Source organism: Bidens hawaiensis, unplaced genomic scaffold (assembly GCF_021521415.1).
Source record: "Bidens hawaiensis isolate Kalapana, Puna unplaced genomic scaffold, B.hawaiensis_p1.1 tig00002236_1, whole genome shotgun sequence".
NCBI classification, from domain to species: Eukaryota; Viridiplantae; Streptophyta; class Magnoliopsida; order Asterales; family Asteraceae; genus Bidens; species Bidens hawaiensis.
The window spans coordinates 64,212-79,937 of record NW_027491119.1 but is presented as its reverse complement, the minus strand read 5'-3'; the positions used below and the strand labels follow the sequence as shown (position 1 = coordinate 79,937).

General features: G+C 37.1%; 1 protein-coding gene across 1 annotated transcript; it reads left to right on the top strand.

Moving 5' to 3' along the window:
• Positions 1 to 9,716: 9,716 nt before the first annotated feature.
• Positions 9,717 to 14,797, top strand: LOC143611474 (uncharacterized). The gene is made up of 4 exons (XM_077085662.1): positions 9,717 to 10,197; positions 10,286 to 10,435; positions 13,502 to 14,061; positions 14,150 to 14,797. The coding sequence occupies exons 1-4, from the start codon at positions 9,717 to 9,719 to the stop codon at positions 14,795 to 14,797; spliced, it is 1,839 nt and encodes a 612-aa protein (XP_076941777.1).
• The last annotated feature ends 929 nt before the right edge of the window (positions 14,798 to 15,726 follow it).

Sequence of the window (15,726 nt, the reverse complement as noted above, 5' to 3'; positions counted from 1 at the left end):
GAGCCGGCCTCTTTGCGCCGCTCACCGTCGTCATCCGGGGCTCTCCGGATGTGACAGTCGTCACAGCCTCCGGAGCGGTGGTCTTCTCACCACCGGGTTCCCCGCCACCTCTTCGCTCTCGGCCTCGGAGTCAGACCGAGGCACCGGATCGGCAGTGGAGGCCACCTTCTCCTTCCCCTTCCCGCCGGCAGCCTTCTTCTTCCGCACCAACGGAGGACCATCTGCGGATTCCTCATCAGAACATAAGATTAGAGGAATTCCAGCTGAGGTTTCAACATTGAGGGGTCGAGGGTCGAATAGCGCCTTACCTGGCCGCCTGGCGCTCAGGATCTCGTGGCCTAGCTGGTAGACCTCCACGAACCGATCCGCCGTTTGTTCTAGGATGGGCAACTCGTTCTCGTCTAGAGCGCGAGTACCCATCCGAGCGGGACTGTCAGCCTCCCGCGGATGCAGGAGCGACTGCAAGTCGTTCCCCTCTGAAATAAACAGGAAAAAAGTTAGAAGAGATTCTAAATCAACAAAAAGAAACAAAGCATACCTTAAGGAACAGAGTTCGAACCGTATTCGAGGACTATCGGGATCTTTCGCGCATCCGCATCCTTCCACACCCGGCTCATCCCGAGCATTACCATCCCGGACTCCGCAAACCGGTAAGCCGGAGATTGGACCCGGGATATCTTCGAAAACCATTCCGCCTCCTCGTAGTTGGAGGCGTGAATGCTGGGAAGTGTTTGCCCATTTTTGAACTTCATGGCAAGGGGGATGGCGCGAGCGGAGATGTAGAAGAACTCCCGCTTCCACGAGCGAAGACTGCGCTCGGTTGCGCAAATCTTCAAACCCTTAATCCGGGTTATCAACGTATACCACCCCTGGATGCACTTCCAGGAGTAGAAGGTCATCAGGCGGTCAACATAGGGCTCAATGCCCAGAATCCGGCACACCCACTCGAAGTGCCGGATCTTGGCAATCGCCATTGGATGCACCTCGGTCAGGTGCACACCGTGCCTCTCCAGGACACGGTACACAAACTTTGTCAATGGGAACCTAAGATTCCCATAAACAAAGAATGCAGCACATACCCCGATCTTGCCTCTGGGGGCATCGTACACTGTCTGATGGGGTTCAGGAAACTCAGGCTCGAGAGACTCGAGCATGAACTTCCTGACGACGTACTGGTACAGATCGACAGGCAAAGCACACTGGCACTCGCCAGCAGTACTCTTGTCGTCGGCTGTAGATTCGAGATCACGAGACGACATCTTGCAGATAAAAGAAAACGATTTCGAGAAAACGCTCGACTGAAAAGTTGAGTATTCACCGGAAATCGTTCTGAAGATGAAGAGAAAAGTGAAAGTGTGAATTATAAAGAACCCTCTCCCCCTTTATATACTAATCGCAATTAATGCGATGAATTTAATGCGGAGGAGAGAGAAATCGAATGTGCAATGAAACTATGACACGTGGCAAAAAGCAAGCTGGCAACAGCTGTTGAAAGGACGCGTACCATTAATTTCGCGGCCACGCGCCCGAAAAATCGCGCCCACGCGCCTGAAAAAGCATCTGGAATGACCATGTACTGTCACGTCACCATAACTTCCTGCACGTCCTGACACAGTCAGAAGAAACCGTCGCACGACGTTTCAGTGGTTTGGACTGTTCTTATCCTTTCACCAACTCTTCGAATTTCAAAAAAAAAAAAAAAAAAAAATTCAAAAATTTAAAAAAGATTCAAAAGTAGGCGGGAAAATACCCCTTACCTTGGTAACCAAGTAACCATAAGACGGGTGCGGGTACAGTGTCAATGCAAAACCCTTCACATACTTAGCACCCGCAGGGAATTGACACCAGGAATACCTTGGGAATAAAGTAACCGTAAGACGAGTGCGGGTACAGTGTCAAGGCAAAACCCTTCACATACTTAGCACTCTGCAGGGAATTCAAACCAAGAAGGATCTTCTGGGCCATGCTTGCGGAAACGGGAATAACATCCCCGCATGACGGGAACGTCGAGAACTATATTGTTTGAAACTCCAAGATGGAATTGGTGGTTTTAGCATAATTGATCACTATGTTGTAAACTATCAAAACCCCATGGAGAATCCACACAAGTGGAACTCAACGCTCCTGACTTGCGAGAAGGTTACAAACCTACCCGCCTCATACCCTAAGATCAAGCAGAAAAGTCGGGAATTTCTGCGTGACATCAGGAAAACCGCGGGGAGAATCACCACGGAAAACCTAAAAACTAAACCCTCTTCAAAACCCCTTGCTAAGTCCAAAAGTTCACCTCACTTATTAATAATTCATGAGAAGAACATTGGACTGGGGGGGACTTGAAGATGTAGGTCTTAGCAGAGCCCAGTTGGACCCGCAAGACTCACCTTGAACAGGGACGTCTGCGCAACGACCAACTGCTCCAGCAGGACCCACCATGCTCAGAGAACCTTACGCGCAGTACGCCAGCTGTACCCGCAGGGAAAGCCTCCCAATGGTGAAGTACCCCGCCTGTTCCCGCAGCTGCAGATACAAGCCATCAGGGAAGGCTACCCGCACTAACAGCAAGGCTACACGCACAAGGCATTAGCTACTTCAGTAGTCACATAAAGGAATGAGCAAGGCAGGAATACTCCCGCCTAAATGAGCCAGTCCGTATGCTTCTGGAAGATCTTTCGTACTATACCTACTAAGGTATGGGCGGAACAGACAATTTGACCAGAACAGCCCATGAACCAATCACAGGGTGACAGCTCACCGACAACAATACGAGGAGGAACACCCTCTAGTACTGTTTGTCACTATTAGCCGCTGCCTACTCACCAACCCTTACGATGGGACGTGCGCAGCCTACAGTTGGTGGAACAGTGCGTAGCCGGCAGTAAAGGAACAGTGTACAGCCGACCTTTACTGTTGGCCGTAGCCTATCCACCAACCAGCATGGCTTGTGCGTAGTCCACTGTTGGTGGAACAGGAATACTATTCAGCCGGCTGTACCTTCTAGGAAACCTACCTTCGGCTATAAATACTCCAACACCTTGGAATGGTAAGGACATCATCTGATATCTCTCTTATCTAGCAATCTCTTAATATACACTTATATTCAGAGCAATCTAGTCTGATTCTCACGCCGGAGGGTGGTCACAAGGAGGAACCCCACCTTCTCAGTGACGAGCTTACGGTGTCTGTTTTGCAGGTCCCCTGAAGAACAAACCTTCTCTGCTGGACCTCATCCTCGTGGGAAACAATACTTAACCCCCAGATTATCTATAATCTGCCCAGGGTTCATCTAGTGTTTCTTCAATTGGAAGTGATCGATTGAGTTAGGCTGTCATGGGTTGAATAAATTAGTTAGGTTTTTGGATGGTATTTTTGTAGCAAGTTAAGGCTCCACTAAAAATAGTCAATTTTGACTTGGATGTTATTTTCCGTTTTCCAAATAGGAGTAACATTTTTTTAGGATTGGAAATTTGATAGGATGCTTGCCAACTAAACAGAAAGGGGCATTAATTTTTATTATAATCTAGAATGGCTTTAGCACAATAGTTTTGCTAGCTAGTAATAAGTGGTTTTCTCAAGTGTTATTGGATGCACAAGGCTAGTCATAGCGACATAGCCGATAACATAATCACCACAAAACGTGTTCAAAATGAAACAAATTTTAAAGAGGAACATTCCTTTGGTATATTTTGCTTAGTAAGATCCTAACGAGGCTCCGCACACACGAACACGTAACTTTTCCAACAAGATTTAAGATCAAATTGAGGCTCGGTAATCTACTCTAGTACGTAGTACAAACTCTCAACGCTTTTTTTATAATTTTATTTGTAATCCAAAAAAGATATTAGATTTAAGGCACACATAGATTATTATCATACGAGCTCGTTGTTTATGGATTACATTATACACATCCCATGCATGCATACATAAATACCAACGAAGACTATTATTTTAAACTTATTGCTTTAAAACATTGATGATTGCTTCTAAGTGATGGTACTTCGAACTTACAACCTGATAATGATAATGTTTTGATGATAATCCGCATGTAAAAAAAGAAAAGCCAATTGCTTGTTTTTGATTGGCATTGTGGTAACTAGCTATCTTGAATACAACAAGGAATACATAATATACAACCATATACGTATCTATAGATAAATTTACAACCATATAGTCGCGCGCTCATCGTAAGTGTTTTTTGCTCAACTGTTTATATATACAGGTTCTATGATAGATATATGTATTTCGAATCTATTTATTAGTTATCTTTTCAAATGAACTTTGTAAGTTTTGAAATATGACAAATATGAAGGATATTACTCCCATTTAACTTTAATTGTTTATGCCACTTTTATATGAATGATATTAAAGTGTCATCTCTAGAAAATTAAACTATATGCCAGTTTCTTCATAAAAAACGCGGATTCCGTAAGACCAAAGAATTGTATCCTAAATTGACGAGAGAGATATATAGTTACAGAAGCACTTAATTAGTTTCTATTACGTACTTTGACCATTATTTTCGGGAGTCAAACAAACACAAATTCTAGAAAAGCTAGTAACGTACTAAATATGATTCCAATTTTTTCTTTTTCTCAAATGCATTCAAGTTTTATTATTTGTTTCATCCTATATAAATTTTATTAATGTTAAATCGGTTTAAACTTAGTAGCAATTTATTGATTATTTTTTGCAATTTAACTTAAATTTAACAATTATTAAATTTGTTCATCATTTAATGAGTTTTTTCTCTACAAATATGGTACTTGATCGTTCATATTGTGAATTTATAGAATTGGATGGTGTTCAAGAAGAGTACTTTGGAAGAAAACTAACGGAGCAAGTGCAGAACATGACGTGAAAATTTGCAAAGAACAAGACTTTTTGGAGCCACATGAGCCGTATTCAAAAGTCATTTGTTCAAAAAAAAAATCTACATCTTGTGGCCGACATGTTTAACTGATATATAATCTCCCGGCATGGGCCATGTGATATCATACAGGTGTATCCCGCGCTCGCGAAACCCTAAAAATCAAGTATTTAAACACAAATGACGTCCATTATTCATGTGTTCGATGTCTAATTAAGCCTCTAATATACTATTGAAAGCGATTTTAACTTTGTTCTAGGAATGACGCATTTGGTTTGGAAGTGAAGATTAGCGGATTCGCTGCCATATACAATTTATTCCTTTTGATTTTATGATGCTTATGTCTTTTCTACTGTTTGTTTTCTTTTCATACATTATGTGAAGCTAAACTTGTTCGTATCATCTGGGTTTAAATGATTTTTGATATTGTTTGACTTGATTGTGAACCTTTGTTGATTTTAGTAAAGTCTTATTTTTTACTCTTATGATTTGTATGATTATCTATATTTAACTTATTATATGTTTAATCCTTGTGGTTTTGTAAATAACACGTTGATAGAACCATCTTTAGGTTAGTGATTATGTGTTGTAAATTAAGGCTATTTACCTACCCCGGTGGTAGAAGGATTGATGGTTTAATTGGTTAATTAGGTGAGCTACCTCAGAATTAAATCTGAATGAAAGGTTTATGAATTCGTTAGAACCTTTCTTAGGCATTGTATTTATATTTTATCATATTATTACAAGGCCTGATGGATCGATCAGTGATCTAATATGTTCTAACACTTCAATATAGTGAACCTTGTTGTAAACGTATAATATTATTAAATATTCATTCTAAATATCACATTCTCCTTGTATTGGAAATGATTTATAATATTCTAGTCAATATGTACCACTACGTCAAATAATTGTAAATTTAAAATTGTATACCGTTACACATTTCTAGTGACTAAAACAATAACGCTATATGATTAAACTTACTTGAGATAAAGTATTATTCAAGATAAATGACTTTAATGAATTTATAATGTAACCAATTGAGCTATCAACGACCTTAATTAGTTACATATCGACTCTGTCACATTAAATTAAATAAAATGAATTGCTATTTGCAATTAAAACACACATTTGTTTTCTCTCTTATGCATAACTACACATTCCATAAACGCAAGAATTCCCTCTCTTGCATCTATTGTTGCACCCTCCGCAATGATGTTTGTCTTCCATCAAGTTAACGCATTTTCCCTTGCAACAAATCTCTTGGGTGCTTGCATTTTTTCCCACAAAGCCCACAATTTTGTTTATCAATCTTAACATTTACACATTTTGTTTTGCAACAATCTGGCCCCGGGCTTCCTTTTGCCCGGCACAACCTTGGGTTCTTATTGCATTTCAACAATCCCCTAATTGAGTGTTGGGCAAGGAACCGACTCGTCCTCTAAGGGAACCAGAGGTAGAAAAAATATCTTCCTCATCGTCTTCAATAGGCGTTGCGGAAAGATTAACGGCCAAAGCCATTAGAATTATTAGTGTGATCAAGATTTTCTTTATGCTGGTGGTCATGATGTTTTAGAAAGAAAAGGATAGTGAGATGTATTGTGGAATTAATATAGAAAGGTCTGATATTTGAAATCATGTACTTATAGGGGGAAACATCGTAACTGAGTTTGATATTTGTGACCATGGAAGTCTAGGGTTGAATAAAGTTAGGTTTTTGGATGGTATTTTGTATGCTCCACTACAATAGTCAGTTTTGACTTTCGATGGTAGTTTCCCTTTTCAATGTAGGAGTAAAATAAGCATATTTTGTCTAGTGGATGCATGCATTTCATTAAGTTTAATTCATACTCTTATTATTAATCAGTAAGATCGAAAATTTGATAGGATCCCATTGCCAACTAAACAAAAAGGGACATTAATATATACAACGGAGGATAATTACTATTTACTTTAGCATAATCTTCGTTTGATCGATGTTATAAGAATGGTACTATTTGTGAAGCCAAGTTACGCAGTGAATTTCAACTATGTACATTAATTCAACACAAAAAATAAGGCAGTGTATGCATTTTCGAGGCACACGTACCAGCCTTGGATGGTTTTCGAGGCACACGTATCTTTGGTTTTCAAGTTCATATTGATATATGCGAATATTGTTTAAACTGGTCAACTTTTAAATAGTTTCATTAACGTATAGCTATATTTTGGGCCATTAAATAATTGTTATAAATTTCGTTTTTAAATGTGATCTTTCAGTATAAAATTTCTAACATATATTTGTAGAGCATGATATGATCCTGTGCATTGAATAAACGCCTTTTTACTTACGTACTATATGTGTGTTTGTGTGACAATGACATGAGTTGTGTTATATATGCCTTGCATTAGAAACTAGCTAGGAGACAAAGAAATATCAACATTCTAAACTTCTTTATCATTTTTCATATGAAATTTCTCCCATTTAATTTTATTTATTTAAAATCGTGTAACCCACTTTTGTGGAAAAGATATTTAAATGATGTGGCAATTAAATGATTTTGTTTTCTTAATGAAAACACGGATTCCATAACTAGACCAAAGAATTTTCTCACATAGACAACCGGCCACAAGAATTCCAAATTGCCTAGAAATATATATATAGTTAGAGGAGCACTGAGTTTCTATTATATATTTTGATCACCGTTTTAATTTTTAATTAAACAATTGACCACGTTTAGTTATAGCGTGAAACTGCATGTTATTTAAACTGATTCAAAAATAAAACACAATATGAGTACCGATCGAGCAATTTGAGATTTCAAATACAAAAATATATATATAGATAATAAAGTTATATTCTACAATCGTGAAATCCAGACTTTTATTTATGACTTATACATTTATAAAGTGCTAGTTAATTTGTTCAATCATTATATTTATTTAATAACTATGGATTAGGTTCAAAGAAAAAGTTTGATTTTTCTAAAAAGGCTAGAAATGAAGGTATTTTAGTCTAACACTTTAATATCAAAACTCACATACTTTAATCTCAAAACTCACTTACATTAATTTAAAAAAGCCACTTAAATAAAACCCAATTACGTCTTCACTAATCTCCTACAACCACCACCACTCCACCGCCATCACAACCGCCACCATCTCGCCGGAAAAGTCTATGGAAATTTTGCCGGAAAATTTCACCGGAAAAGTCGTCGGAAAGTCACTGGAAAACAATCCCCGAGAAATTTCGCCGGAAAAATCTCCAAAAAATTCACCGAAAAGTAGCCGTAAAAAAGTCAACGGAAAACGGTCGTCGAAAAAACACAATGGAAAACACTACGAAAAACACAATGTAAAAATCACAATGTTAAAAACACAATAAAAAACACAATTATATGACACAATGGAAAAACACAATGAAAAAAAAATACAATGAAAAATACTATTGTATAACACAATTTTGTAAAACACAATTTTGGTAAAACACAATTTGTAAAAAACCCATTATTTTTTTTTTCAATTTTTATATAAAAATATGGTACTCATATAAAAGATAAAAAAACACTCCTTATTATGGTGAATTTGTTTTTCAATAAAAAACGTCCTAAAAAAAGTTATGAACGTTTAAAAATGATGGGGAATTTGGCATGTGCCTTGCATGTAGAGAGAGAAAGTCAACAAATGTGTTATTCCTTTTATACCCTTCCTCTTATGTTCACACTTGATTTCCCACTAAACTAATCTCAACCCTCCGTGTTCAAAATTAATGTACAAGATTACTTTCTATCATTTCTACAAAAACTATACTTTCTATTATAAGCTAACGCTGATAACTATAGTTTTATGCATCCTATTTATATCTAAATAAAACCCACCTAAAATATTGAATGTTACAAACTGAAAAACTTTGTAAGTTCTCTGATTATATAGAACTTAATTTTATGATTAAATCTGATTAATTAAACTTAATTGCCTGTAAATAAAATAATTTAGGAAACATTTTGGGCCAAAATAAAATACGGGTTGATGCAAACGAAAAGGATTTAGTACAACTGATGGGCAAGCATCGATGTACCAAAATAATGATTCAGCACGCTTTACTGCTTTATCTCCAAATCGGCCTTTATCTCCAAGTTAGCCTTCAGGGAAGGAAAAAATTAACTTATTGAGGCACCTGATATTCATGTATCTTGGGTGAAACGGCCGATGCAAGCTGAGTTGGATTTACTGGCTAAATTAGTCTGTAGCTTCACAAGCTTCTAGTGTTTCACGCATGGAAATCAGAGATGAAGGCGTCGATGAAGCTTTTAGCCTGTATAGCCGGTAAGCTCAAACGAAGCTATATGATTTGGCTGAAACGAGGGATGCCTTATATATGCTAAAAAAAGATGTCTATAATTTTGTTAAACCTCTTATTTGTTTTGCTAAAATTGTTGTGTTTGTTGCTTCATCCACCGACAGCTTTGCTTTTCTTTTTAATTTTAGTCATATTTTTACTGAAGTATAATGATATTCATCCATCTCTTCGTTTTTTCTTTTTTCTTTTGTGAAGTGTAAATTTCAATTCATGGATGGTCTTTCTAATAATAGCTACACGCAAAGGGAAATGCTTAATTTCTGCTTTATGACATGAGTAGTCATTGTATGCATATAATATAGGAAAAGCAAAAGCAAATTAGAGTACCTGCCTTGCTTATCAGTCGAGCGAGCGAGGATTCCCTTTTCGGTCATATATATTAGCGTACCCGGGTCAGTCTCAGTGTACATGTTGCCCACTTCACTATATATATATATGATGCTTAATTATTCATCATCATCATCAATGAATATCAATATTGTATCTAAAGTAGATGATGTTGACCAGACTAACATGGAGCTATATAACGCTCTATCACTAGGAGAAGATATCAAGGTATTCGAGACGTGCAAGGAGTTGCCCAATGGTCCGTTTCACATACTAACCATACATGATGACACCATTCTTCATGTTGCAAGTTTCAATAAGCGCAACAACCTCGTCGTCGCCCTACTCCGTTCCTTGCCTGAAAGCCAATTCGAGAGGCTGGCATGGGTGAATAGCAGTGGGAACACCATACTTCACGAGACAGCCACCAACAACGGGACGGTGGAGGCCGCTAGGGAGATGTTGCTTAGGGCCCCTTGTTTGCTCTCCAAGCGCAACTCGCGGGGAGAGACCCCTCTCTTTCGTGCAGTCCGCTATGGCAAGTCCCGCATTTTCCACTTGCTCGTTGATCAAGTACGGGAGAAAGGAGAAGATGCGGAGCTGTTTCTTCGGAGATCTAGTGATAAGTCTACCATACTACATCAAGCCATCCTCAGCCACAACTTTGGTACGTTCATACGTTCGTTTTAATTTGTTAAAGTCGATCGATGATCATGATCTCTTACATATATATATGTATGTATCTAGACAGACAGATCTGGCCATTTCCATAACTAGAACATATCCAAAACTGATTGCGGAGGAAGATGGAGATGGGTTGACGGCTCTTCAACTTCTATCATTGAACCCTTCCCCATTCGATAATGAAGTTGGAGACAACTTCTTTAAGAAGCTAATATACGATTGTAAGGATCGATACTACTTGCATGCATTTAATTTCAACTCTTAATTTATTAACACATGCACTTCACTCCAACTACAACACTTTTCTTTTTGGAAAAAACCAGCAATTTCATATATACACTTCACACACACACACACACACACACACACACACACACATATATATATATATGTATATAAGGGAGAGATATTTTGAGAACCTTGTTGAGTTTTAAAAACATAAGAACTACATTCTTAACTGCATATTTAATTAATCCCTCCGTCCCATTAAAAGTGTTCATATTTCCTTTTTTATTTGTCCCATTACAAATGTTCAATTTCAAAATTTATTAGCCAATTTCCAAGTTTACCCTTATGCACACACAACTAGCATTAATAAACAATATGGTGGACCCATTTTCCAAGGGCATTGTTGTTATTTGGTTAGCAAAAAAAGTAATCATTCAATCCACCTTAAACTTTGTGTTTTTCAAACTAAGAAACTTTGACCGGGACGTAGTGAGTAAATAGATTAGATTATGTGGCTGAGATTAAATTTGATTAAAAAATTAAAGTATAAGAAAGAATAAATATGTACAGTGATAATTACACTAATTTAAACGTCCGTTACACATATGTAAAATGTCGACTTGGTGCGTAAAAAATTATGTAATTTTTTTACGTGCATGTAACCTACATATATGTAAAAAAAAATTCAAAATTTTTTTTGTTACGTTGAGTTCTTTCGAGTTCTTAAAACTCAAAGTGATTCTCAAATCTCAAAAGAAATTCCCCTATATATATATATATGTATATATATTGGGTTATGTTATAATAGGAAGTATAGCTTTTATAGGAAGGATGAGAAGTAATCTTGTCCATTGATTTTGAATATGAAGGGTTGAGATTAGTTTGTATGGAAATCAAGTGTGAACGTAAAGGAAATGACATAAAAGGAATAACACATTTGTTGACTTTCTCTCTCCACATATAAGGCACATGTCAAATTCCCCCATCATTTTAAAACGTCCATGACTTTTTTTACGACGTTTTTATTGAAAAACAAATTCACCATAATAACGAGTGTCTTTATATCTTTTATATGAGTACCATATTTTAATATAAAAATTAAAAAAAATTTAGTGGGTTTTTTACAAATTGTGTTTTACAAAATTGTCTTATACAATAGAATTTTTCATTGTGTTTTTTTCATTGTATTTTTTACATTGTGTCATACAATTGTGTTTTTTATTGTGTTTTTATTATTATGTTTTTTTTCATAATGTGTTTTTCTATTGTGTTTTTTACATTGTGTTTTTCATAGTGTTTTCTATTGTGTTTTTTCGGACTTTTCCAGCAAGGTGGCGGCGGTGGGTGACGGTTGTGGTGGCAGTGAGCGGTGGGGTGGTAGTGGTTGTAGGAGATTAGTGAATATGTAAGTGGGTTTTATGTAAATAGGTTTTTGAAATGAATGTAAGTGGGTTTTGAGATTAAAGTGTTAGACTAAAAAACCCTTCTTCGTAGCCTTCTTAGGAAAATCAAACTTCTTATTTGAACCTAACCCACCTATATAGATATATATATATATATGTGTGTGTGTGTGTGTGTGTTTATACAACCATGCAAAAACTTAAAATCTCATATATGCCCTTTTAAAAATAGTTAAAAATTGGGAATATATAATATTTTAGATGTTTGTAAAGCTATATATGAAATTAATCATAAAGTTCTTCAAGGAAATAGCCATACCCTAAACCTATCGCTACAAGAAATCGAGGAATTTACAACATACAAATTTTGCTATATGTGTGGGTAATAGTTGATGATATATTTGAGATTGAATAGCCCTTGATATATGTTGGTGATACGCTTTGGCCACATTTGTGGTTTGTGGGGAAAGTTTCTCCAAAATTGACAATCAATTAAAAACCCCCAAATTAAATACAATAAATCTTAGCAAAAAAACCAGATAACTCTAACACGGCTTGTTGCTCGTGCATTTTTACTCATTGCTCGTACCGCCCGAAGCGTTACTCATAATGTCCGACCCTCAGTGTGGCAAGGAGCAGAGACAGAACGATCCACATGGTGAACAGAGATGAAAAAGGTGTTTGTATAAGCTTTTGAACCTTGCTTATTTGTTTTTTGAAAAGGTCCATGTTAAAGCTAGCCTTTGAAGGAGCTATGTCAAATAGCTTTTGTTTTTCAAACATCAAATAAGCAACAATTAAAAGCTCACACATACACCACTGAAAGGTTCTTCAATTTGGTTGAAGGCAGTGTTTTGAAACCCGGCCCGGCCCGGCCGATCGGACCGGGACCCGGTCCCTATACCGGGCCGGGTTAACGTATTTTGGACGTTTCTAAAAACCCGGCCGGGTTTCACGGGTGGCGGTCGGCCCGGACCGGTTGACCCGGCGGGTAGACCGGTAAAACCCATTTTTTATAAAATCCAAAATGAAATGTGCATGCCAGGATTCGAACTTGGGTCATTTCAGAGATAGAAGTTTTAATAATTACCTCATAAGCCAATCAACCAAGCTTCATTGATGTCTCTACTGATCAAACATAAATCACATATATTTAAAAAACAATGTATAAAACATAAATAAACATTAAAGTTTGTCATTATTATTATTTTTTATATGTATATGAATTATATATATATGTAAATATATATTTAAATTATTTATGACGTCATCCGGGTCAAACATCGGTCCGTCCTCCCGGGTCGGTCCGACCTTTGACCCGATAAGGAGTTCGGGTCGACGTCCGGGCCGGGTCTGAAAACATTGGTTGAAGGAGATGCGGTGCATTTTTTAGCTCTAGTTTTTTTTTCGAGAAGATAGATATAAAAAGAATGACATAGGAGAGAGGGTGATATCATGTGTGAGGGGATCAAGTCAAAAGACAAAATTAGGATCCCTCCCACATAGTGGGTTACTATATTTTTCTAAACTCACATGGGTTTTCTTTCCCGTATTTCCCTATATATGTACACATGTATGTATTTATGTATGTATGTAAGTATATATGTGTTTATGTATAATCATTAATTTGCTAACTTTTATTAATTTGTGGATGATCAGACATTGATTGTAGTCCAGAAAAAGTAATATACACAAAAAAGCGTAGTAGGATACCATTGATTGAAGAAATTCGAAAGAGAAAGCATAAATGTGAATCGGCTAAAAAACTTGTAAAGATATTGGTTAAAGAAGACAAGTCATGGAAGAACACGGTGTCCAGACTTGATCTGAGTAGGCCCAGGTTCCACAAATACGAAGGGAACGTTAGCCAACCGGAAAAAAAAGAGTTTGGCCCTATCCTCGACACTCCATTGTTGTTAGCAACAAAAGGTGGTTGTACAGAGATTGTCAAGGAAATACTAGATGTCTACCCACAGGCGGTAGAACACATTGATGGGGAAGGGCGCAACATTCTGCACGTCGCTATTAGATACCGAAGAACGGATATCATCGATATTGTAATCAATATGGCACATTCTGTCAGAAGGCTAAGAGGAAAGATAGACATAAAAGGATATTCGCTATTACACATGTTTAGCGTGGAGGCTAAAGATAGCAAAGCCGAGGAAGACAACAGAAATCCAGCTATAATTCTCAGAGATGATTTAATCTTGTTTGAAGTACGTACGTACGTAGTTAGTTAATGTCAATTTATGTCTTGCATACATAATATATTAAGTTTCTGCTTGTTCTTGTTGACGCGTGCAGAAAATGAGAAACATATGCCCATTGTTAAGCACACTGCAACAGAATTTTAACGAGGAGACTGCTGAACAAATGCTTCTTGAGAAAACAACACAACTACGGGTTAATGCCAAAGAATGGATGAAGGACACAGCAGAGAATTGCTCCATTGTTGCTGTTCTTATAACCACGGTTGCCTTTGCTGCAGCATACACTGTGCCCGGAGGCCCGAATCAAAATACAGGATATCCACTTCTCAAGAGCAAACCTTTTTTTATTGTCTTTGCTCTTGCAGACGCCCTTTCGCTCACATTCTCTTTGACATCGGTTATCGTGTTCCTTTCCATCCTCACATCTTCATTTCGTTTAAATGACTTTCGGTACTCTCTTCATAATAAACTGCTGCTAGGCATCACTTTGTTGATACTCTCGGTGTCAATGATGATGGCAGCATTTGCAGCCACCCTTATACTAACCATTAGCAGTGGCCAGAGCTGGACACATGTTTTCTTATACATAATATCATTCTTCCCGGTTACAGTATACGCGTTCTCCTATGTGCATCTTTACAAATTACTCATTCACGCCATTTGCGAAAAAGTGTGGATGCTTAAGGAAGCCTTATTTCCTCCTTGTGTTAACGTTGAACCACCTCAAGCGGATTTTACATGATTGCTCAGCACTAGTTCAATCTTGTAATTCAGTGCCACTAATTATTTTATGGAAAGCTCCTGAATAAATACATTGTTGTGTGTACTTTAGCTTTTACTCTATCAATAAAGAAACTGGAATACAACCGTGATTGTTAGTTTTGTTCTTTTTGTTAATTATTTTGTTGTTGACATGTTTATTTTCATTCAAGATATAAAATACATTATTATGTAAGAGAAAATATAGTAATTATTAGTGTAAGTATATGAATACTGATAAAGAATTAGCTATCTCAGATTTTCCCTATATGAGTACTTTACAATTAAATAATATAATTAATGTTATTTCCAAAATAACTTGAGTTGGAAAATATATTTGAAATATCCTTCATAATGGTAAGATTTTATGTTACGTGAACACTCTAGAATGGTATCATTTGTTCACATATGTTTCTTTTTTAATATAATAGTAAGAAGATTATTCTTTTTTCTAATATATGATGAAAATTTTTTATATAACTCATTCTTTTCATCTCATTACACTCAAAACAATTACATAAAGTGACAGGCTAACGGGGAACAAGTTGCACCGCAACCTCCTTTTAAATAGCAAAGTATATCCTACTAAAAGCGAAACTTTGGGACTTAGGAGCGGAAAATGTACCATGCACGACACGCTGAACCATGCTCAGAAAATTCACAGCCTCCGGGGCCAGAAAACCGAATGTGTTAAAAGCAAATGAGAGAAGCACATATTGATTCCCTAAACAAGCTTTCTCGTGTTTAACTACTTTGTCCGATTCGGCCTTCAACTCAGCCTGACCCACAACAAACCCACGGTCTCTGAGTCAAACAAGAGGAATAATATTTATTTTACATATTGTATTTTATTTATTTATGCGGTAATACATTTTTCTTTTTCGTGTTATAATCATATTCATGGGTGATCTC